This window comes from Pomacea canaliculata, linkage group LG2, assembly GCF_003073045.1.
Source record: "Pomacea canaliculata isolate SZHN2017 linkage group LG2, ASM307304v1, whole genome shotgun sequence".
NCBI lineage: Eukaryota > Metazoa > Mollusca > Gastropoda > Architaenioglossa > Ampullariidae > Pomacea > Pomacea canaliculata.
The window spans coordinates 6,351,972-6,377,360 of record NC_037591.1 but is presented as its reverse complement, the minus strand read 5'-3'; the positions used below and the strand labels follow the sequence as shown (position 1 = coordinate 6,377,360).

Sequence of the window (25,389 nt, the reverse complement as noted above, 5' to 3'; positions counted from 1 at the left end):
GGGACATTCACTTACTTTTCTACACCTGCACTATCTATTGCAAAATTCTGACAGAAGATGTTTGTCCTGATTTAAGATCCGTCTGTAGACCTTTGAAGAGACGAGAGAGAGAGAGAGAAAAGGAAAACGAGAACAAATAACGACGGAAAGAAAATCCTTATATCCCTGTTTCCAAAGTTGCTTGTCGTTCCTTGACATTTGTGTCTCGCAATCCAAGACAGATGTGGTATACGGTTTTAACTTCGGCTTAACGCATGCTGTGGGTGTTCTATTTTTAGCACCACGATGTTGAAGACGTCTTCTTGTCGCCGGGACAAGCCTACATACGAGGTTCAAACGACGTTTGTTGTCGTAGCAGCTTCTCCCTACCTTCAAGACAAGTGTTTCTGCTTAGCCCTCGTCGAGGAAAAAGCAGGAGAACGCTTGTGATGTCAAAAGAAAAGACTACTTATCCTATTACCAGCACTTACTTTCCGTCCTTCCAGCGCTGGTGCTTTCGTCTATGCGCTTGGTACGAAGAGGAAAAAGCTGGTTTCCATGATGATGGTCGTCGGAACGTTCATGCTAATACGCACTTGAACTGTGGCATTTGAGAAAAAACATCCCAGAACCGCAGGATTTCATTTCTGGCAATTTCAAGCTGGCCCGACATCTGGGGATGGAGTATTTATGCACAGTGTTGTTAACAGAGTTGTAAATGTGGTATGCTTACAACTCAAAGTGGTCCTGCAGTCGCTGCCTGTCAATTATTTCTCCTCTTTCAGTGCATCCCTTGCTTCGTACGAAAATCACGGTTATTTCACTTTATCTGTTCATCCGTAATTTTCTTGTCTTCTTTATCAGCTCACTTCCAGTTTTCCTCTGCTTTTCTGTTGTTCCCGACATCTTTGTTTCTTCATCTTTTTTCTCTATTTTTTATTATATTTTTTGTGCTTTGTCTTTCTCTTCATGCATTTAATTCCAGTACGGATTTCAAGCCTTTAGTACTGTGTTCTTAATTTGTTCTTAATTACACACATTCTCTCTTGACACTTTCTTGCTCTTTTTTCTCTGCCGCTCACTCCGTATGTGTGTGTGTGTGCGCGCGCGTGTGCATGTGTGTGAGAGAGAGAGAGCTGTGCAGTTTGTTATGCCTAAGTGCGTTTTATGACTGGCATAAATATCGAATTTCTGCTTTTTCGTGATCCCTAACTACAGTGATATTCCGTGCTCCACACCGAGAGCTCTGTTTTGTCTGTCGTCACAGCTAAAAATAAACCTAAGAAAATTCCAGATTCACGGATTCACGGGCTAAGAAAGCAGCAATATCTATCTCTTAATCCCGGAGGGAGAATGAACAACATTTGTGGCACCATTCTTGCTGGTTAATCACTCTCATTGCAATCAAGTGCGAGTGTATGGAGACTCTATAGCCACCGAACATGCGCGGACTGTTGCAATCTACAAACAGAATAGGGAGAGGGAAGAAGACAGGAGGACACGGAGATTGAAAACAAAATCTGTTACAACCGAAACAGTTTCCATCAAAAATTAGAAGAAAATGATGCAATTTTACGAACATAGACCGTGTGATTACAAGCGGATGTCACAAGTTGGTAGCAATTATCAAATAAGATTCTAATTATAAGCTACATACATTATAAAGATAAACGTCTGCCAGTCATCAGAGGGCTTTTAAGGGCAAAATCTAAATATGCAACACCAGCAAGCAACCGACAGCCATATATTTGATTAAACTCGATAAGTATTTTGAATTTTTTTTTGCTTTTGAAAGTTTGAATACTGGAATGTAGGGTTGATTCTGTTGAAGAAGTTGCAATAAAATCAAAGGTAAATAAAAACATCACTACACTATGTGCGAGTAAATATATAGTGAAATTACTTGAAGGTATATATATATATGTTAACAAAGAAACACGAGAAAGGAAGAGTACATAGAGTCAACTAAAGCCAAACACACCAAGCTGGAGAATGCAAGGGAGACAATAAAAATTGCTGTTCCTTGAAAAGGAATTTGATTGCTTCCCATGGACCATCGTTAAAAGACATTATTGTTCAGTGATAAACATCTCGACGGTAACAATGATCAGGAATTGTCTCGTTTGCTCGCTCTTATTATTTCTCTCCATTTTCTTTACCGGTCTAGTGGCTGGCTTTTCCTCTTTCATCTATGAGCATTCGGAAAATCTGGATGACTGCCAGCGACAACGCTGAATTCTGATAAAGCGATTTCCGTGGGAACTGTTAGACAAAAAAAAAAAAATCGTTAAAGGTGATCATCCTTATCTTCAAACAATTTTATGTATAGGGTTCACGTTTCGAGAACAAAAGGCACATCGCATAACGGCTGTATATTTGGAATTTAAACATTCTCATCTAGACAAATATTGTTCTAGAGATCATACATTACGGACTGAAATCTTCCATATCGTGCTTTGAGTAAATTGCTTGTAGTAAGCGATTCTACATTTGCAGTCTGCACTACTAATCCCAGAAGAGAGTTCTGTTACGAAGACACAACTACGAGTATAACGGTTTGACGATGCGATACGCTGATGACCTCACGCCACTTGAAACACTACTTACTCACTTCCGGTGAGAGGCGAGAGGTCTTGAGTCCTTGTTTCTTGACCATTTGTAACTTCACGGTCGTCCAGACGAACAGGGCGATGAGATCAGGGATGATGACTGCCAAAGCAACTGTCACGAGCACTGCCACAGCTGTCAGCCCCATCAACTGTGCTGATGCTCTGTGGTCGCTGGTGGTCTCCAGCTGACGACGTCTGGCTGACGTCTGTTCTTTGAGCCTCAGCTCCTTCACGATTTTCTCTGCTGTCATCTCGATGGACGATTGTCTGACCTGCTCGCAGAAATATCTGGAAGTATTGGGCGAAGGGCTGGAAGCTGCTGAAGTTGTTGTTTCCTGCATACTAGACTGAGTCGTATTTTGTGCTGTAGGTGTTGGTGTCGCCGTTGACTTTGCCAGATCTGATTTTGTTGAAGCGGATGTTTCATTGTACGTGCAATCTGCAAATGAGCAGAAGACTAAATTTGCATTAAGCTTAATTGGACGAACGTCCTCAAAATCTCTGCAAGCGACCCAAGTCTGTACAAAGTGGCACTCCCATCGGCCTCAACGTTTCATAGGTCGAAAACTGAATTCTAAAATATACATGAGGGTGAAGAATGCAGAGTTATTATAATACATTTTTGCCTGACACACAATAGATAATTAAAGGCAAGTCATTCCACGCAGTTTTGTGATAGTACCACAGTACAATTTCAAATGAACAGTAAAAATATTACGAGTCAGACGTGTTCAGAACTATTTTTAATTATTTATTTTAATTATTTTCTTAATTATAATGCATGGTAAATGTAAACGATAGGGTCGATCCTCCTGATGTATTGTAATATGTTTCTATTGTAAAATTATTGTCATCTTTGCATAATGGACATATAAAATAATAGTTTGGGAATCGTCATGGACCAAGAGCAATGCTGGTAGGAGAGATGCTGTAATCGTAGCAAGTGCAAACCCCTGAGGTCAGGAGATACTCTTTTGCCTGCGTTTTGCGTTTAGTCTATGTCTATTACCGATCTCTGGACTAGAGGTATGCAAAGGAAGCCCGATACCTGGGGTCCATAGAGACGATTCATTGTGAAAATGTTCCTTACCAACTCTCCAGTCGCCGCTTGTCGTTTCGTACATGCTGATCCAGACGTGGTGAACAGTTAGAGAGGCCCCGCATGTTGTTGTCAGGAGGGTGTTGTTGTCTGCCTTACCTCCGACCCCTAGCCTGACCCCTGGCGGTCCCCATGCGATCCAGACTTTCCGAAACTCATTACATGACAGAGTCCTGTCAAACGTTTTTCTACAACAGATTTTAAATAACATCAATAACATTCTTTTGTTTACCACAACGGTTGTGATCACTGCACCCATGCTGGTGATAACTTACAGGTAGGGAAATAGAAGACAATGGGTAAAATGAGATGCAGCAAATAATTACTTTTATTCCGAAAATAGTGAAAATAGTGAAACGGTTAAAACTTTCTTTAAACGCGACTTTACTCGAACAAGCCCTTTGATCTCGTGATCTCCCCTACTTATCTTTTTTTTTCCATTCTTCAAGTTTTGCGGTTGTTACTCCCTCCTTCATTCCCTCTTTCCCGCATTTTTCTGTTGCCTGAATGAATTCTACTCACGTAATCTGGCAGAATTGTCTGCAGCTTCGTATAGAACAGATCGTGTTAGACCCTGCTCCAAACACGAACTCAAACATGTCCTTACTGAGGTCAAGACTATTGCTGATGGCCAGGTGAGCATCCATACACGCCTTCACTTCCAGAACGAGGCTGTTGCTTACATTCACTGAAGGCAGTGGTACTTCCTGATATGAATATATCGCAGGAAGAGAAACTTCATAGCTGCACGTTTCTAGAAGAATCGAAACAATGCAAATGTCTTACTAACTGGCTAAGAAAACAATTCCTCAGCAAAAACGATTTGTTTGAATAAATATTGATTTTAGGACATCAATTTACTAACGTCAGAATAAAGCGGTTGTCGGAAAATGGACTTTACTAAGGACCTAAGTTTTATACTTTTCAATTCTCTATTACAAATTTGGGATTAAAAGTATATAATAGCACTATAAAAGTAAACATGTTTATTCAAAGCAAAGATGGACCGCTAAAAAGATAGAGAAGCCTGGGCAATGCCAATCAAAAAAAAAAAAAAAAAAAAAAAAAAAAAAAAAAACAAACCCGAAAAATATTCATTTAAATCTTATTTAATATGCAAACATGAAGAACATATACAAAAAGGATGTAACACTACTCAATAAGAAATTAATGAGAGAACGATTAAGCTAACTCAAGTTTTTCAAATAAAACAAACTGAAATCCAATACAGTTCGTGATGGTTTATCTGTCAATGATCTATTTACTCTTGTTAGCCGCCGCTGCTACTTAAATTTGTTTTTCATCTGTCGATTAAGCAAACACACACGTGTTAGCATTTATGATGTGAACAAAACTACATGCTTGCCAGTGACCACTGGTCCTGAAGTTTGGGTAGTTGAATGTACATGACTGTACTACTCGAGAGAATGGACATTGACAGTGGTGCTGTACATACAGAGAAACTTCCGCTGCTGCTTAGTGTCTGTTTCAAACCAATCGTAAAGCGTAAACAAATAAACAAGCAACACCTAAGCTCCAAAAATTTCAAGAGAATTTGCTTTCTGCAAACAATGGCGTCCCTATAGCAGTCTGTTATGCCGATTGTCTCTCCAGAATATGGTTAGAATCAAAAACAAATTAAGAAAACTAAGTGAAAACATGTCCTCCATAGTTTTGATGTTTATTTTTAAACTAAAATGACAACACAATGGGAGTAAGAAAACAAAAAAAAAATTTAAATGAAATACAACATTGAGCAAGCTTTGGAGAAATGAAAAAAAATTGAGTAAGACACACACACAAAAAAAAAAAAAGAAAAAAAACACAGGAAAGAATTGCCTTAATCCAAAACAAAAATGTTTCACCTAAAAAGTCGATGCCACTTTAATGATATCACTAAATATATGGGCTTCTGCGCAAAATAATACTGAAAATAGTAAAGCACTAGATTTTTAGATACAAAATTCGTTAACTTCTGAATTACACAACCACCACTTTACTCACCTGTGTGAGCCACGGTGAGGTGGCAGATCAAGAGAGCTACCCGTACAAGTGTTCCCATACCCGGATACACCCGCTGTTTCTGTGCGTGCTTGTCGAGCGAACGTGGTGGAACAAATGTGTGAAATACCTTGAAGGGAAATCATTCAGCTCCTATTGATGTTCACACTTGCCGAACTGTGCAACTGTCCCAGAGTTCTTCCATCCAAGATAACTTCTCTTTGCCACTCTGGACTAGCTTTTGTGTCCCGACGTCATTCAACTTTTTCTCGAAGATCAGATGGCTTGGTGGGTGGCTTTCAGACAGGTTGTTTATAGTATGTTATATTATAGATATAGCTACTGCTGGCGCAATAGTATGTGTAGTGTATAATAATATAATCTGCAAGATATTGTCAACTATATCAAGAGAGAATACATCTGGTAATGCTACTATTAAAACGAAAGATGCGTGTTATCTTTGCTGGTATTATCTCCAGTCAACACTGCTCCTGTTATGGAAACAGTCCCCTCAGATTTACATCGACCTTTTAAAGCCCTGCACATGATTCCGGAGTCCAGTGGTGACATAAGTTAAATAAACAACGAATGGCGACAGAATGTTAAAGTTTTAACATACCATAGAAATGTATCGAAAGCATCATTGCTAGACCATTCCTCAACAACAAATTCTGCGACAAATGCTGATGGTCTTCTATTGCACACTCGTCAAGGTAGATGTAGAAACAATGTTTGCGTACTTTATGAATTCAGAACAATTCAAGGAACTATTCAATGATGCTCGTGCATGCGTACTTCTATATCTATATGTCTAATAACGTTTTAAATGAAAATATCTACATTATCCACATGATGTTATAAAGGATTGATTAAACAGTACAGTGTTATTATTATAAACAATATTCATAACCAAAATTCAAAAGGCTACGCTTTTATTTGTTGTACCGCGATAAAAAATAGTGCTGATGCATTTTCTCCGGTCATGTCGACATGACTGGTTTGTGTCGACCCTTTAACTCTTTTTTAAACTCATTGAGTGATAGTTGAGCAACATGATAAATACATTAGACAGCATTAACTTACAACCACGGGATTGTCAATTGTAATCAGTGAGACCTGGGTTTTAGCAACTTCAAAGACTTGCTCTTGTTCTGGACCTGAAATTGTTTCTCCCTGCCATGTCTGGGATACGGAGTCTGAGCCAGCAGAATCTCTCTCACACACACACACTAAAAAGAAATGCTACGTCTTCTATGATGCAGGATATTTGGTTACATTGACTTTATAAAAATTCTGTTTGTGTGCTAAACAAAGACAAACAGTAACCACAACTCAAAATGATGTCGTATCTCTAGGATCCACGTCCCTACAAATTACACCCAAGAGCACAAGCGTTGGGAACAGTCCCTTTGGTCAATTCGTCAGCAAACATGGCGAAGGATAAATGCCAACAATGTTCGTGCAAGCACATATTAATTACTTGACAATCCTTAATTGCTGAGTGTGGTCAGGAAAAACTAGCAACTCCGTTGTCAGGTCGATTTTAAACGATCCAGTTTAGCCTGCCGGCGCTCTTCTGAAAACAAAAACTTGAATTCTCGTGTTGACAAAGCCTTTATCTAGTTCAGTTTGCAGGACTTTTGTATTTCCCAGTTTTGTTTGTCTTGACGAATCTTCAGGTTTCTGATATTGTAGCGTCTTTTTATTTACATGTGACCTGAGAAAGAGGTCAAGGAGTTTCCGCTCTCTCGCTTCTTGGCGTGAAAATAAGTCACCTCTCCACGATACTGGCTTTAGGGTCATAAATTCCACATGATGTTGTCGGAGCCATGATTCTCTCTGAAAAATCTCCATAAAAGTTTTCACTTGAGTGAGCTCAGTTCATTGCTTCTGCTAACATTTTTTTTTTTCTGCGCCACAATCGATGTCGCGTTTTCTGTGAACAAAATGTGGTTTCATTCTGGAACATCGGGTGATCCAACACCTGGGCAGTTTCCAATAGCGAGGACGGAAGGTTTTATCAAGACCGAGGGCTGTTTCCAATAGGGAGGTCTTGGGTTTTTATCAAGGCTCTGGTCTTTTTATCCGCCTGCTGACACCGGTGTGCAAACGTCGAGTTGTAGTTGTTTATGTTGACGTGAGTAGAGCATCCGGGGCTCGCTTCATCCATCCATCTTGTCGGATTGGCTGGAATCTCGTTGTAAACGCATCCCACACTTGCTGGTAAACGCCTCTTGTTGCTGTGACTACTGGGGCTCGTTTGATGATTGTTTTTTCCTGCGTCATGCGTCACAGGCCTCGCGGTTGGTTTGTTTGTTTTTTTTCATGCTGGCTGATTTCACACGAAGAGGAGTGGATTGCTGCTTTTGATGTCGGGGGCATTCCGACAGGTAGAGATTTCCACATCAATTTTTTTTTCTTTTTTTTTCTGGTCCCCAAGAGCACAAAATGCTGGTCATCACTGTAGACGTCGCCAGTTGATAACCAGGGAAGAAGCCTCGGTGAATCGGAGGGACAGTAAGCAGCACCAAGAGCAAATCTCACCCTAGCCATCACATGAACCACAATAATATAATCAAAAGTGTGAATCACAATAATGTAACCAAAATGTGAACCTCAATAACATAACCAAAGTGATGTAGAAAAAGGAGAAACGTTGCAGTACTAGCAGTAGGGGTAGATTTATATTCTTTAATGAGATTCACTGTTTTCTCTTGGACCTATCAGCCGTTACGCACTTAATAATTAATGATGTACTTGTTAAGACAATATAGAAATCGAAACTGTTTGCCATCTTTGGTTACTAATTATCTACAATCTTGTTCTTGTGATAAAGAAACACTCTTTTATTCTGGGTGATCTGGGTGAGAGCATTAAATAAGGTAAACATAAAATGAGTCTGGGAATGATTACAAACAAAAGGCAAGTTATGTGTCAACCTAAGGGATGTACAGCTGCCACACAGATTAATTGCGCAAAGATATGCTTAATGTACATATTTTGATTTGTATCTAAAGAAGTGAGATGTACGCAAGTATTACATTTATTTTAATAGTTTTATTTTAAGTTTCTATTATGCCGAGTCAGTGATTTTAGGTGTACCATGAGATATTTCTCGAAATCGGTGAGGCGAATTTAAACCTATCAGTCGATGAGTGAAATTCATAAATTAATCTTTTGCAATGCACATAAGGCTTGCTGACACATGGTTTAAATAAAATAAATTAAGCGGTTTTTGTTATAGTAAAACTACCCGCATTGCATTTTTCTCTATTTTCTCTGTCAACATCATGCAGATGGTATTTATTTCTGTTTCCAGCCAACACGTTTAATTGTTACAACTGTAAGACCTCCTCCAACCTAGAGGACCATTACTGCGGCGATCCATTCAACCACACGCATCCTGAACTAACAGTGGTGAGCTGTCAGGACTTCTGTGCCAAGTGGGTAGTACGACTCGACTCCGGTAAGTCAGCCTGCCTCCGAGTCTCACACACAAACAAGCTTTGTGTTTATGGGTCACCACGACAATGTCATTTGATTGTTTGCGTACAGAAGGGAACAAAGGCACTGGATTGTTTGTATTTTCATCGCAAGAGCAACCTTTCGTTAAAAAGCAAATATCGGAAGTGCTTAAAACTATGCATTTCAAAATATTAGATTTGATTAGAGGATCGGTGGGTGGTCTGGTCTTCCTCTTTATTTCTCCTGCTTCCTCGTTTTTATTTCTCCTTCGTACGTCTTCCTTTACCCTCCTCTTTCTTCTCCTTAATCCTTCTTTCTTTATCGTACCTATCGTTTCCTTCTTTTTAGTATTGTTTTCTTCTTCTCCATTTCTTCTTCTGTCTCTTTCTACTCTTAGCCATCTTACTCGTCTTTCTATTTTAATTTTCTCCTTTTCGTCTTCTTCCTTTCCTCTTTTCCCGCCTATTCTTCTCTTTTCTCCTCTTAATTATTTACTTTTTCTTCCTGTCCCCCTCTCTTCCTTTTCCTCCTCCTCTTGAAATCGAATTTTGCTGAGTGTGCAAAACATCTAAATTAAGTCGCAATTTAAAAAAAAACAAACACAAAGATAGAAACACAGTCAACATTTAACTCGAGCAGTTTATTATCAGCTGATAAACTTTACCGGAGATAAACAATACAATCTGCATTCATCATATTGCAGGCGCCATGCAGACAGTGCGCACGTGCTCCAGCCAGATGCAGCTGAACATGCGCATCTTCACCGTGTGCATGCGCGAATCCGGAAGCAGTGATGGTCACGTGTGCTTCTGTGAAGGCGACCTGTGCAATGCGTCGACATCATTGACTGACATGGCGTCCTCCGTGGCGCGCGCCATTTTGTTTTTGCTGATGACGTCAGCGGTGGTGTGCTGCAAGGGCTTTTCCTGATCTCGCCTTCGCCAAACAATCGTGTTGTGGGTTGTAAAAATTGTGTCCGGCTTCCAACAGTACAGGAATACAGACTGCCACATCGATCATCAAGAACATTAAAAGCATCTTTAGGCCAGTATTTTGTTTGTGAAAATTCCTCTCCTTTTTCCTCTCCCTTTGTTCCTCAAGCTGTCAGTGAAGGCTTTGTTGTACAGTATTTGCTTACTGAGACTGACTTTTATGCTTTTGCTGGAAATCAAATCAGGCATGTCTTAAAATCTAGTTTGGAACTCAACTATTTCTTTGTATCCTTGAAATCTGACTTAATGAATAATGAATTTCTATTTTCATGACAACACTACTGAAGATAAATCCAGTGGCCTTACAAGTCATGTCATTATAATTTGATCCACTGATGAAAACAGAGAAACCCTCCCTCCAGTATGTGCTTTTTGAGCCAGGCCTCCACAATTGCATCTAGAATAGTTAACTTCTTTATTTCCACAGCTTCCATAGAGTATGGTAGACGGGTAAAGTTAGAAATGGGGCTTATGCAGCTGTGATGTAAGATAAAAAGCAAGAAATAACGACCTCATCTTTCTAAAAAAAAAGTGTAACATTTATAAATATAGTTGTACTATCTCATTACAGAAGGAGCGAGCCGTTTGAATCGTGACATCATTAAATCATTCCTTAGGAATACATATAAAATAAGAATTAAAAACACAAATACAAAAAGAACATATTTCCCACCAGTTGAAATTGTTAGAGCAGAGAACTACTTCGAACCTCACCTTCGATCCTGTTTCATATTTAAAATCACGATTCATGTGTTATTAGCAGACTAATAGAAAGTGACACTAACTGCAAATATAAAATTTAAAGAATTCTATCAGTAATCACATTATCCTGTGGTCAGTAGTAGTTTTATGCTGGTACATTCTTCCAGTGATCATATGATGCTATGTTTTTATTTTCTGATGTTAAAAATTAGTACTAGCAGTATGATTTGTGTTTGCTTTAATAAGATTCAACACAAACATACATTTTTCATGCCTGTTTCTCGGAATTCACTCAATGAGTACCTGTTACCGAACATCCACCTTCGCCCATATTTCTCCCTCCCAAGGACCGGTGATCTTGATAACGAGAAGCAGAAATGGTTAATTTGAAATAAATCTCTTGATCTTGTAACTACTAAAATACAAAAACTGGGATGATGAAGTCATTGCTAATTGGAATTATAAATCACGGTATTAATGTTGATATAGACAGTCTCTCTATACAAGAGAAAAAAAAAAAAAAAAAAACAGTTGTTTATATTTCTACCCTTCAAAGCATAATAACATCGTACAAAATAAAATTAATACAGCAAACTACATTATTGTGCTGGTGGTGGTAGAAGTGATCGGTTTACAAGGATGGTAATGTTCAGGGTACATGCATTTGGCTTTTGTGTTAATTGTAGTACAGTTTTTGAATCCAGATTTTTCAGTTAAAAAAGTCTGGAAGTAAGCGTTTGAACATGAACAGGAGGAAAAGATTTGATTATATGAAGAAACGAACCCCCTTTGAATGACTTTTGACTCCCAATGAAACGACTATCACAGCCTTTAATATTTTGGTTTAATCTGGAGTTTGTATAGCGATTCATTCAAGTTTTTCATCATTTAATTTATTGAAAGCTTTTGAAACTTTTCATCAATCTTTCTCATATTCATCTCAAATCATATTTACTTATTTCTAAGTTTGCATTCCAAATCATCAACTATTTCGTTTATTACAAAATGCACACTATTTGAGAATTATAAGTGGGATGGGGAGACCACTTGCCTCTTGCATTCCAGTCTTGCACATAAATTATCTATAATCTATGTACATATACCGCCTTTTCTAAAGTTGTTTTGTCTTTTCAACAACAAATGTGATACAGATCAATGCAATGCAGACTGTGGGTAGCAAAAGATGAACAATATAATTTAAAGCTGTCGGGCTTTGAAGGTAAAAGAAACATACAGCCATGTCTTGTGGACCACAGTCCAAACTTTCTATGCAAATGATCGAGAAATGTAAGTGGAGCATGCACAACAAATGATAATTGACTGGTACACAAAACATTTAGTACAAGCTGTGTTTGCCTAAGATGCTGTTTACATCAGCATTATTATCATTTGCTATTTCGTTACCTAGTAACATAAAAGAAAGGACAGGTAGGTAACATTTTGTAATAATGTAACCTCTATGCAATAAACGTGTTTACTGATTTACACTCTAGAGAAAAGGTTTAAATAGCACAGATGTTGCAATATTTGCTTCTCACACATTAAATCACAGTGTTCACAAATTTTCTCGCCGTTTCAGCAAACTACATTCCCCACCACATAGTCGCCTTCTTCCCCAGCATGTCTTTACTTTAACGGCAGCCGCACCTCACTTAGCTGTTATCCTCCTTGTCTCTGGATTCTTGTTTGGTTTTGGTACTCCACACTTCCCTTCTCTTATCCGCTGTTTCTGAACAATGAATTTGTTGCCTTATGCATGCAAACATTTCACGTTTACTTGTTTTTAAGTGCAGATTGTACAAATAAAAATTACGCTTGATTTGTTTGTTTGAAATGCTGTGACTGTGTGCTTTGAGGATAAATGCAAATAATCTGTTGGAATTAGGAATATTAAAAATTTCACTTGCCTGCAGTCTCATTTTTTTTCTTTCTCCCACACTCAAACACGCATGCACGCCGACTGAAAGAGCTTCCATACATGATATGTTATTCATGGAGATCGTAAATACTTTTTTTTTTTTTTTTATAAAGTTTTCTCCAGACTGATCATTAACTACAGTCTCTACTGACTGGCATATTAAGAGTTATGTATCAAGGACAAATGAAGACAGCTCTCTTTCTTTCCGATTCTGAGACGATGATTTTAACCATGCTGTCCATGATGGAACTCTTACCGGTAAGGTAAAAAAACTCAGTGCAAGGGAAGTAACTCTCACCTTGTAGCAGACGACCACAATAGATTGGGCTACGATGTCAGACACTACACTTACCCAATTTTGTATCTGTTCTTCACCCAAAATTGAAGGGGTCCTCCGAACTTTTAATGCTTACTGTATGCAATTTTTTGCGTAAGCAGAAGCCCTGAATAATAATGTTTACTGTCAGGTAAATACGCTGTTAATTTGTGCTTGTGTGGAAAATAAAATCCTGTCTGTGGTGAGTAGAATTTGCTGCGTTTTAGGTAAATTTAGAATCTTGGTATAGCATAGAAGTCCGTTTGAGAAAAAATCATTAACTGTTTTCTGTATGTGCTCGGACAACTGAAGTAAGCAAGTTCTGGGAAGTTTCTAGAATGCGCGGACACGCACACACAGTAGACAATCGACGTTTGTCGCTAAATATCTTGCTTTGCGCATGCGCTGAGCACGACAGGTAACCACGCGTATAAGAGGAAAGTTGATTTAAGTTGAGAATTCAGATGCTGTCGTCGTGTGTTGTTGCGATATCTACCTGATGTCGCCGCTAGCCTTCAGAATGTTTTGCAGAGATTTAAATGTCATCTTGAATATAGAGGACTGTGTCTTCGACTGAAGCAGTATTGACTCGAGACACTAAAAAAACATAACGAGCAAAGGTAACAACATTCATCTTTTATCTTCATGTAAGTAGTACCAGAAGTGTTTTCACCTTATATACTTTACATTAACCTGCAGATTTCTAGCATAGTACACTACAGATAAGGATTGAGAAGCAGGTCAAATGTGCTATTTTATTTATATTTCTGTTATAATATTTATGTCTGTAATATAATATACAATGTATTACATCAAGCGGCCTGCAAGCCTGCAAACAAACCAAGCACCATTCAGCCACCAAGACTACAGAAACAGATGAGAGACACCGAAACACAAAAGATCATCCAGGTCCGAAGATAAAGTCAATGTTTCAGATAGAAGAAGCTCTGGGAATAATTATACTGTTTTGAAAGCGCAAACATCAATGTGTGCTTACTGATTTCCTTCTCCAGACATTAATCAACATTTCGCTTGACAGACGCGCACAGGAACAGCGGGTGCACTCGGGTATGGAAACACTTCTACGGCTAGTTCTCTTGATGTGTCATCTGGCAACGGTTCAGGCAGGTGAGTAAAACGATATGGGCGTCATCATCGTTTGGTCGACGACTTCGTTTTCACATATTTTGAAGCCTTAATTTTTTCTGTAATTTTTGTCATCTATTCTGCTATTAATACATTTACTATCGATAAGATGGCGGTGTTGCCCTCGACTACCAGATGATTTTTGTTGTTGTTGCTGTTGTTGTTGTTGTTGTTGTTGTATGAAGACTGAAATAACTTTCACTCAGCCTTTCTTTATTTTTATTTTCTTAACTTTGTGCTTTCTTTTGGTCGTACTTTTTTCTTTTTGTAAAGAGTTCGTTCGATGTTTTATTTTATTTTTTCTTTGTGCTGTTTTATCCCATTAAATTGTTTCCCTTTAGTTTAAAAGCTAATCATATAAGTAGCTTACATTTTGTCCGTTTAACTGCGTGCACTTTACAATTAATTTGAAACATACATATTGCAGCAATGCAAATTTTCTCTATACTTATGGCACAATTGCAAATTACTATTCTGTCAAGTAGTACAAAAGCGCCATGAACTGGCTTACCTTCTCGACAAGTGGTTTCCAATAAGTAAGCCGTTTTCGCAAATAAGAATATACGAAGCTTGTGGCTGTACGCATTCAATTTGTTACAGAAAAGGCAAGCTTATAACCTCATAAACAAAGGTCTTCTTCCTTAGCGAATATAGGCACAAAAATGATTCACCTATAGGACATAACATAAAGACATCATGTACTATATTTGCCGAGGACACAACAATAGAGTCTGTACATTATTTTATACAAAAATAATGATGGTCCCTCAAATTCAAAACTCCAATACCAAGAACCTTATTATTCAAGACAAGCATGAAATATTCAGGTAGCGTTCTATGGAACAGCCTTCCTTCACACCTCCAACAACTGAATCATTTCTATACTGGTTCAAAGCAGGACTTCTAAAATATCTATATTAAAACCTTTGATCTTCCACCCAACATAAACACTCATTACTAACAAACAAAAAGTACCCGGACCATATGTTATTTCCTAGTCAAAAATCCCTGTCAACAACTCGGATCTTTGTGTATATAGTATTATAATTTTACATCTTTAATGTCTTTGTTTTATGGCTAAGCAGTGTTTCTTTACATCGAGGGATAGATAAAAAAAAAATCATAACTTTGATTATTCTTGTGCCTTTTAAACAAATATTTGTCATTTGTCCACTCTCAAAAATAACAAAAGCCAAACACATAAACACAGTCATAAACATAAAAATGCACTCATAAACACCCACCCAATCACATACGAAACACGTCCAACAAATTATCAGACATCTCCTCTCCTCAACATTCCGTTTTTCCTTTGCAAATAAACCATAAATGCATGAACATCTACACAAAAACATCGACATGATGGCATTCTGATAACGCACCAAAGTCAAATACAGCGTTCGATAAGAAATAAATAATTTACCCCTGATTTCTGAGAAAGTATTTACAGAGGCAAACTAATGGCATATCAAAAGAGAAGTCTGATCAGGCCGCCACTGAGAAAGCAGATGAAGAGACAAGAGAGACAAGAGGTCTGAGATTGACTCTGGTGTCGTATGGAGCGCAACGCACGACCTCGATAAAAATGATAGATAAGCAAAATTATATCTGATCCTTAGCCCGGAGCAAAGTTAATTTTACGACAACCTCTTTACTCTGACCTTGGTAAATTTAATATCGTTAATGTTCAAGTTTTGACTTTGGTATGGTTTATTTCGCAAATCACTCAAGCAAGATATCTACATTGCCTCCGAGGGCCAAAGCATTTGTAATGGTAGCTCTTTTTCATGAACACAATTTTCATCCATCTCCGAGGATAAACAGGCCTACGGGTACTTTTTACTTTAAAAACACACACCAATGTCAGCCTTCCGTGGATTGTTCCAGACACGTGCAGTTATGAAGCCTCTCTTCCTGCGATATATTCTATCAGGAAGTATCACTACCTTCGGTGAACGTAAGCACTAGTCTCACTGCGGAAGTAAAGGCGTGTAAGGATGCCACCTGGCCATCAGCAACAGCCTTGACCTCAAGTAAGGACATGTTCGAGTTGGTTTTTGGTGCCGGCAACAACACCTTCTGTGCTATACGAACCTGCAACAAGGCTGCCGGATCGCGTGAGTAGAACTTTTCATCATCATCATCATCATCATCATCATCATCATCATCATCATCATCGTCGTCGTCTTATACAAAAAAGACGTCTTCAAGAAAAAGGTTAAATAATTATGTTTGACCGGAACATTGAATTCCACCGTGTTCGAAACAAAAAACATTTTTTTACATGATCATCACTTTTGTCATCGTCACAGTTACTACCTCAAGTTATCACCATTATTGCCGTAGCGATCATTCGTTCTCTGTAACATCATCGGTTTTTTTTTTTCTCTTGATCCTGATTTTTGCATCATTATTACCTTCGTTTTATCAGGATTTACCGTCATCATCCTAATCGTCGTCATCACGGAAATATAGTCGTTATACAACTGCTATAATCATTGTTATTTAAAATTGTTGACAGAAGTTTTACAGGCGCGACACTTTCATGTACAAATTTTCAAAAAGTCTGGATCGCATGGGGATCGCCAGGGGTCAGGATAGGGCTCGGAGGCGTAGTCGACAAGAACACCCTCATGGCGACAACATCCGGGGCCTCGCTAGCCGTTCGACACGTGTGGATCAGCATGTATTCTGGATTAACAGGCGGCGACTGGAAAATCAGTAACAAATATTTTCTATATTAGTTACCTTTTTGGACCCAAGGTTTTAAGCTACCTGTGAGGTTAACCTACTATGCATAACCACAAGCGTCCCAAAGACAATATTGCTACTGGTGTATCCACAGTAAGATTACACAAAGAGGAAAATTAGTTTAGAATAAAAATGTTAGCAAATTAAAAGAAACGTTACTACATCGCCTTTAAAAAGCTTTTTGAACATCATGAAACACTGAATCAAATTTTAAAATGATTCTATGCTCTTTTTGAAATTAATTTTTTTCGATGTTATTTTGAAATTGCACTGTGGTAGTATACCAAAGCTGTTTCGCGTGCAAAGACTTTCCGATGACAGCCAGAAAACTGACTTTTAATTACCTATTATGTGTCATAAAGATTTTATTATGCGATAATAATATGCGATAATAATACTCCATGCATTTTCACAGCCGGTTTTCATTGTTTTCAACCTATAAAATGTTTATCGTGTTAGAATGCCTACTCTGCGCAGACTTGGGTTGCTGACAAATATTTTTTTAAGGACGTCTATCCAAGTAAGCTTAACACATATTTTGTCTTATAATTATTTGCAGATTGCACGTATAATGAAACATCCACTTCAACAAAACCAGATGTGACAACGTCAGCGGCGATACCAACACCTACAACACAGAGTGTGACGACGGCAAATATTCCCATCTCATCGGATCATTTGACTACCAGCAGAACGCCTGATACGACTGAGTCTACGATGAAAGGGCCTAGAACATCACTGGACCTGACGACGACAGAAACATCATTGGACCTGACGACGACAAAAACATCACTGGACCTGACAACGACGGAAACATCACTGGAACTGACGACGACAAAAACATCACAGGACCTGACAACGACGGAAACATCACTGGAACTGACGACGACAAAAACATCACAGGACCTGACAACGACGGAAACATCACTGGAACTGACGACGACAAAAACATCACTGGACCTGACGACGACAAAAACATCACAGGACCTGACAACGACAGAAACATCACTGGACCTGACAACGACAGAAACATCACTGGACCTGACAACGACAAAAACATCACTAGACCTGACGACGACAAAAACATCACTAGACCTGACGACGACAAAAACATCACAGGACCTGACAACGACAGAAACATCACTGAACTGACGACGACAAAAACATCACAGGACCTGACAACGACGGAAACATCACTGGAACTGACGACGACAAATGTGAACACGACTCTTTGGAAAACGGCAAAAACCAATTATCACATCTCTGCTGAAACATCAACTTCCGGTGAAGGGTCCGACATCAGTAAAAGTACGTCTACCTCTACAAGAGTGTCTGTTACTTTTGTAACAGATACTAGCATGCAGGAAACAACTTCAACACCTTCCAGCCCTCCCAGATGTGTTTGCGAGCAGGTCAGAATAAAGTACATGATGAAAGCATGGGAAATCGTGGAGGAACTGACCCTCAAAGAACAGACGTCAGCCGAACGTCGTCGCCTGAAGAGCGCCAGCGATAACCGAAGGTCAGCACAGTTCCTGGGGCTGACGGCTGTGGCAGTGCTCGTGACGGTTACTTTGGTAGTGGTCGTCCCTGATCTCATCGCTCTGTTCGTCTGGACGGCCGTGAAGTTACAGTTAGTCAAAAACTTTGGAAAGGACTCAAGACCTCTCGCTGATTCTGACACGACGGGAAGTGATTAGGAAAGCGCGCGGCAGAACGGATTGCCGCATGTCAATCCGTTGTACTAACTTTTGCAGTGTTTTTCAAATCTGCTGAAAGTTAAATCATATAAAACCTCCTTGTGTTTCTCATAACTCAATTTACGATCTCTAGAACTATTTCAGCTTAAACACTTGAGAAAAAGAAATTATATACAGGGTTGAATGCTAATCCCTCTATGCTGTAAGAACTATGCAAAAATTTGTTCTCGATGCAAAGAGGTCAACAACGTAGACGTCAAGATAGTGGGTGGATACTTTGATGTAAATGTCTCAGCTAGACACAGGGCTAGAAACGTGTTAATCAGGCACCATCAGCATTTAGGCCTCTTTCTGTCCATGACGATTTTTGTAGACGTCTATCTCGATAGTAGAAACATATGTACCTGGATTTGGGGAAATAGTATACTGCAATCAGCTTCGCCCAATAATTAGGGAAAAATAAAAATTAAACATCAATTCACTTCTCTAAACTCATATATGCACTCCCAGAAGCATGCAAACACAAAAATTCCACAAAAAACAAATCACATGTATGCAAATAAACTATATGATATCTTAAAATGTCAATGAAACAGAAAAAAATGCAGATAATGTGAAAAATCATTAAAACGTATGTCTAAATTATTTATCACATATGACAAAATGTAAAATTTTAGAGATCACTGGGCACACACAGGGTAATACTTCTAAATCTGCTATTACAATAATTCAAACATTAAGAGAATTCATCGTTCGAAATATATGCTCCAATATTTAGAGCCATACATGATTTCCTATAACCCCTATCTAAATATTTTTTTAAAAATTTACAACACATAAATATGCTGCCACAAGTTTATCTGTTAATTATTTTTTAGAATGATTTCTCCATCTGTTAAATACAATCGACTTAAAGAATATAATTTTACTTCTCAAAGCAGATTTTAAAATTAAACTACTTTATACAGGCCCATAAAAATATACATCTGTCATCTTCACAAAAAATGTGTCAAAACGCTAGCTTCTTTTTCTTTTTTGTCTTCTCTTGTCTCTTCATCATTTCCTCTTGAAGCCTTCTCTCTAAAGCCTCTCGTCTCATTTGCTCAGTGTCCTGAAAGGGAAATGGACAGTTTTTTTCGATTTGCTGTTATCACCATGGTTATGAAAATAACCCTGGTTTTAAATGGCATTGTTCCCTGGCCAAACTCACCATGTTTACAAAAAATCCAATTGGCAAAACATCAAAAATGTCTCATGAGCCAACCAGCAAAAAAGTATATAAGAGTGTAATGTAAACACACAAGTAGACACAGAAAAATCAACAATTACACAAATATAAATATAATTCTCTACACCATATTACATGTACACTGACATAATTATGCACACATGTTCTACTTGCTGACCCTGCAATGGCACACACTTCTAATAATAATAAATGCAAAATTTGTAAAGCGCATACTCACTCCTAAGAAGCATGCTCTTAGCGCCTAATTGCCCATAGTGCAACATTCAGGACAAGTGAATAAAGAGAACACATCAATCAAAGTTTTTAACTCGATAAAACACTCTCTGGTATTATTGTCTTTCTAATTCGTCAGTCGTTCCAATCTTCTCTTTTAAAACTGTCGCTTTGCACTTAAGATCTTTTCTCTATGTATTTCTTTTTTATCCAGATTTAATGGAATTGTGAGTCAACACATTCTTACTGCATAAAGGAAACATAACCTTAAATAGTTTAAAGCTAACATTTCCTAGAGCAAATTCATTTTTAGAAAGATGATTTACCTTGGCTGCACTGTCTGAGGGGGTGACAGTTGGGGAAACCGATGGTTTTGGCTGCATCATTGATGGAGGAAGGCGATTGGACCAAGATGGTTCACTGGATACAGCTCCAAAGATAGTAGTAAGGCTCTCATCATCCAAAACTGTATTCCTCAGGCTATCTGCAAAAACATATATATAGGTACACATGTTATATATAAGATGAACAAATGCATTATCTATGTTTTCCTTTAAAAAATAAAATCTGCTGGAAAAAAAATCTTCAGGGTTTTTTTTTTGTATTTTTTTGGTATTCAATTTTATAGTCCATTGAGCTTGCTTCTTTTATAATGTATATAATTAAAGTATTCCCAGCACCAACATTAGTAATAGCTCTTGTCATCTGAGAAAAACAAATAAACAGTCTTGACTCTCTGAAGCAATCTGTATTTTAACAAGGAATTTCTATCCTTTCTTTGGTAAGGGATACTAAATCATTGAGAGGTGAACTCACTGTCATCATCTTTGTGCCTCAACCATGCATGTTTCATTACAATTTGTCGGTAAAGCTCTTGGCCCTCTTGATCAAATAATGCCTTCTCTAACTTTTTCACCTGTTTTTCAAAGCCCTGAAATATAAAGAGTGGAAAAGAAAACTCGTTAAAAACCGCAGTTTTCTTATGAACATTATTTATAATTGGGTCAGTTCAACTCACAGGTTAAAAATACAAAACTTCCACAATGCTTTAAATGGCATTTTCATAAAATATCCAAAGCTTTTATAAGTACCTTGTAGAAGTCAGACAAAGCAAATGCCTTACATATTCAGAATGTATTATACAACTCCCTTTCCTAATCTCCACATACCTCAGATGTAGCCATGTTGTTTTTGAAGCCAATCATATCAAATAGTGATGTCTCAATGTGTTCTGTAATACAACAAGATATGGAAAATAAGACTTATTATGAATCTGTTTGTTTTTAAGGAAAAAAATAATTTGCACTAATTAAATTTGTTTTATTTTATGATAGAAAAGGAAATACATTAATGATGGTATAAAAGTAATGATACAAGCAAATAAAGTCATTTTATTTCTAAAGCACAGACTAAACTCATGCAACCAAAAATTACTTTGATTCTACAAAGTAAATTAATCATGATAAGTAGCACCAAAGTATGCCTACTTTTTACAGTGTGAATTCAAGTGTAGAGAATAAACCATATTTGGCATATGAGCAAAAAATAAACAGAATATGAAATAATGAAAAAAAAAAACCCAGACAAATAAGTAGACTTGGATTTACATAACATAATCCTTTAAAATTGTCATTGAAAGTGCAGATTAGTACTTCGAGAGACAACACAACACAGACTGTCTTGTGCTGGAAGTGGATTGTAGTAAAGGTTAAGGCAGACATTCCTTGGGAAAAAAATGTAAGTCTAAGGAATCAACCCTTCACATGTTTTCAGTGCTTGTTCTTGTCTTCCCCATGCACCTTCTGCCTATGAAAGAAAGCTCAAGCTTTAAGCAATAATAATAATGTAGCCCCATAACCCTGCCGTATGAGCAAGATCTTGATGCTTTACTAAGAACACATGGTAAGTAAATTAATAAATGACAGAGCAAATGTTGTGAAGATGACGTCCTGTTCTTATATCAAGATCACATTTCACCAGAGAGAAACTGCATTAAAATAGCAATGATAAATGTATGTTTATCTATATACCACTTTAACCCACCAACAAAGATGGGCTCAGTGCACTTACATATATGATGTTGCACAAGCACACGCTACTCATTCAGTCTCTCACACACACACATAGAGTGGAGGAAATAAGAGTACTCAGGGGAAAAAATCCAATGACAGCTCTGTAAACAGGTTCAAAGAGAGGTATGATGGAGCTAAGTTATGAACATAATTCTCGCTATCATGGTGACATTCACCTTAGCCACTGTCCCAACAAACACTCCCAAAAGTCATTCTTTTAGAATCAGAACTAGCTGTTATGGCCAGCAACAAATGCTATATTTCAAAAAGTCAGGTGGGCAAACCAATCTGTGAGGATGTATATTATAATAGAATGAAATATTGTCACCATGGTCACTTTATTTGTGTATGTGTGTACATGCAAAAATGTGGACAGTTAAATGAGTGGGCATACAGTTTGAGTTTCATCATTTAATCAGTTCTAATAAAGCTGATGATGATGATGATGATGATGATGATGATGATGATGATAAAATAGCTTACTTCTTGAAGTCCGTGCCCCCTGGGATTTGTAGTCATTGATTTCCTTGTCCTTTGCTATTAACAAAACTTCTAGTTCTTTCTGTCTCCTGAGAAGTTCTGCTACCATCGCAATAAGTGGAAATGTCAGATGATCTCGTGCCTAAAACAAAAACTGTGAATGTGACACCTTTATAAAATCAATATTACACTCTTCTAGATCAGGGGTGTGGAACCCTTTTACCATTTTGATATTTACTAGTATCCACACAATTACCAAGCAGATAGAAATTTCATTAGGATGTTACAACATGACCATTTAGTGATGATGGGCCATCATAGTTAGGACTTCTGTCTGTCACTTAGTACCCTTCCCTACCCCCACCCATCAAGAGTTCATGAATGGGTTTTAACATAAAAATTTATATTTTTGACACGTAAATTTATTCCTAATTTTTGTCCAAGCATCAATAATTTATGATGGAATATTTTGAGTATCCACACATAATGCTTAGGGCAGAATTGAATGAAAACCTGAACATGCTATTTTTGTTGCTTCCAATAAAAAAAACTGAAAAAATATTTCTTATTACTATTTATTATTATTACTACTAAGGTGAAACATCATTCATGAAAACTTTTAAACAAGTTGATGTGAGTTGAAATCAGTTCATGGCATTGTTATCTGCAAAATTCTCTCATAAGGTACATGCTTACTCAAAAGTAGAAGCATGGTCATAATAGTAAATATACTCAAAAGTATTCTCAGTATCAAAAGATTATTTTTACCACTTTGTTGTCACACATTTGTCCATAAAAATGCCAAGAAAATGGCATTCCTGCCAAGGATGATGTGATCTTCAAGATGATGTCTTTTCTTGGGTCTCTTTATTATTTTTGAAAGATACAGAGAGCACAGTTTCTTTGGTAGGCTTGGCAAGGGAGAGCTCAATTTGATCCAATATTTTTGTAACTGGAGCTTCAATTCTTGGGTTCAGTTTCTGAAAAAAAAGTTAAAATGAATACGTGCAGGTTCCTACATTTGACAGTTAAAATATCGTAAGGTGCTGGATCTTTTTCTTACCAACAGTTTTAATCAAATTACATATTTTTCAAAGCACTATTTCTCCTATTGAAAAATAACAAATGCTATACATTCTATTTTATCCTTCTAAAATGTGAAAACATATTACTGTAAAGAAAATGAAGGAGATTCCCAGTGTGTTTACAAGGAAGAACACGTTCAGACAACAATTTATGCAATAGTAAGATATTATTTTATTGAAGCGATGCAATACCTCAATTCGCTGCTTCAGCGATGGTCCGTCCAAAGCCTCGTGCCAAAAAGACATTAGATCTGTAATAAGAGCTTCATATGACTCCTCGGAAAATTTAACTTTGATTAAGTAGTTATTACCATCGACTTCAACGCTCTGCCATGGACACGAGACTAGATCTGATTTCCATCGTCTTCTCCATTCAGTTTCTGTCGCCATCTCTCTCAGTGATCTAGTCAGTAGTCTGCCTTTTGAAGTAATCTAGGTCAGCAGAGATCAGCAAGATAAAGTAAAAGGACTATTGCAGTCGTTAAATAACCGCATTATGTAAATAATATAATATAAAGCGAGAGCCTGGTGTCTTAAACGGAAGTTTTCGTCTGCATGGTGAAAAGATGTCTACAGATTAAGACGTTATTGAGAAGAAGAGTAATTTGAGAATACTTGAGAATCAGAATAGAACCAAGTAAGAAGTTTGATTTATGTGTAGCGCACACACACCTACTCACGTATATCTTTTATGTCCCTGGTAGAACGGTGCACGCGTGCTTACATTCACCATACGACCTGGTGACTACCATGGCAGAAGAGCGTCGGGGACTCTAACATTGAGACTGACAGAGGCAGGCAAACAGAACAAAGAGGACATGCATTTCCGGCGCCTTTGGAGAAGCTTATATGTATAGTCAGCTGCTGCATCTCTTCCAGACTCCCAAAGTTTAGAGCAAACGATTACACACACATGGACTGTCGTTCACCCACTTAAACACATACAACCACGTACTTTATTTTGAGGTATAAGGCGTGTACATTTCTTCTCCCATTCCTGTATACATGAATATATAATGCCTTCGATGTGATCTGTCTTAAATTCCTACAGCACTCGGTGTGTCGCTTCAAATAACTGTAATTATGTTCTACTTTTTAACGACCGCCACGGATGGTATATGATCATAGCTCTTTTTCAAACCTAATTAAAGGGCCCTCTGTTCGAGTAATATAATTCCTTAAAATACAAAAGGTGTTACCGATGTGCGTACGCTGACAAAAGGATTGGAATGAAATATATATGTTCTTCTATGTACACTCACACACACCATTCTCATACGTTTAGGCTTCCTATTGTTGAAAAGGATTCTTATCGTGTTTCTTTGTCCCATTTTTTTCCATCTTCAGACACATGTGCGGACGGAAGTATATGGAAGGGCTGATCGAGGCTTAATTGTGGCACAAAGATCAAGTTCTTGCGAAATCGCACTCGATCGTTGAGCAAACATTCTGCTTGGCCACGTGACAGTTTTACAGAAAGGCTCGTGTTTGTATGCACATTGAATCGCGGGAGAAGTGCGGAGCCGAGACTAAGGCCCCTGCCAATGGCTCTTATTCACTCGATCAGAACGCTAGGATTGTCAGCACTTATAATGAGTAAGCTGTGTCACCG

General features: G+C 37.9%; 4 protein-coding genes across 5 annotated transcripts in view; 2 read left to right on the top strand and 2 right to left on the bottom strand.

The window, feature by feature from the left end:
- LOC112557344 (protein quiver-like) overlaps positions 1-12,665 on the top strand; it is a 40,674-nt gene extending 28,009 nt beyond the window's left edge. The window contains exons 3-4 of the mRNA XM_025227143.1: positions 9,008-9,154; positions 9,857-12,665. Of these exons, the coding sequence (XP_025082928.1) occupies positions 9,008-9,154; positions 9,857-10,083 (374 nt within the window). The 3' untranslated portion in view covers positions 10,084-12,665. The remainder of the gene's footprint in view (positions 1-9,007; positions 9,155-9,856) is intronic.
- LOC112557343 lies at positions 1,478-6,407 on the bottom strand. 2 transcript variants are annotated; one of them, XM_025227142.1, is made up of 4 exons: positions 4,210-6,407; positions 3,679-3,875; positions 2,587-3,027; positions 1,478-2,241 (listed from the first exon to the last, which is right to left on the bottom strand). In XM_025227142.1, exons 1-4 carry the CDS (start codon positions 4,332-4,334, stop codon positions 2,165-2,167), a joined length of 840 nt encoding a protein of 279 aa, XP_025082927.1. In that variant the 5' UTR covers positions 4,335-6,407; the 3' UTR covers positions 1,478-2,164. The 2 variants fall into 2 exon arrangements, with proteins under 2 accessions (XP_025082927.1, XP_025082926.1); XM_025227141.1 differs by having other exon boundaries at positions 2,591-3,027.
- A 4,152-nt stretch (positions 12,666-16,817) lies between the features above and the next one.
- Positions 16,818-19,506, top strand: LOC112557552 (uncharacterized protein YBL113C-like). The gene is made up of 3 exons (XM_025227493.1): positions 16,818-16,948; positions 17,538-18,090; positions 18,144-19,506. The coding sequence occupies exons 1-3, from the start codon at positions 16,861-16,863 to the stop codon at positions 18,676-18,678; spliced, it is 1,176 nt and encodes a 391-aa protein (XP_025083278.1). The 5' UTR covers positions 16,818-16,860; the 3' UTR covers positions 18,679-19,506.
- On the bottom strand, positions 18,761-24,360 carry LOC112557553 (non-homologous end-joining factor 1-like). The gene is given in 8 exon segments (XM_025227494.1): positions 18,761-19,789; positions 20,467-20,624; positions 20,957-21,071; positions 21,310-21,371; positions 22,696-22,834; positions 23,461-23,559; positions 23,562-23,672; positions 23,970-24,360. Coding segments are annotated over 8 exon segments (984 nt in total). The 5' UTR covers positions 24,168-24,360; the 3' UTR covers positions 18,761-19,687.
- Between the last annotated feature and the right edge of the window lie 1,029 nt (positions 24,361-25,389).

Bases quoted from the DNA above. Each gene is read 5' to 3' on its own strand.
- LOC112557343 (XM_025227141.1), bottom strand. From the start codon at position 4,334: ATGGATGCTCACCTGGCCATCAGCAATAGTCTTGACCTCAGTAAGGAC. The intron at 3,876-4,209 runs GTGAGTAGAATT...AATCTGTTGTAG, and splicing joins AGACAATTCTGCCAGATTAC to AAAAACGTTTGACAGGACTC. The intron at 3,028-3,678 runs GTAAGGAACATT...GCTCATTTGCAG, and splicing joins AAGCGGCGACTGGAGAGTTG to ATTGCACGTACAATGAAACA.
- LOC112557552 (XM_025227493.1), top strand. From the start codon at position 16,861: ATGGCGACAACATCCGGGGCCTCGCTAGCCGTTCGACACGTGTGGATC. The intron at 16,949-17,537 runs GTAACAAATATT...AATTATTTGCAG, and splicing joins AGGCGGCGACTGGAAAATCA to ATTGCACGTATAATGAAACA. The intron at 18,091-18,143 runs ATCACAGGACCT...GACGACAAAAAC, and splicing joins GACCTGACGACGACAAAAAC to ATCACAGGACCTGACAACGA.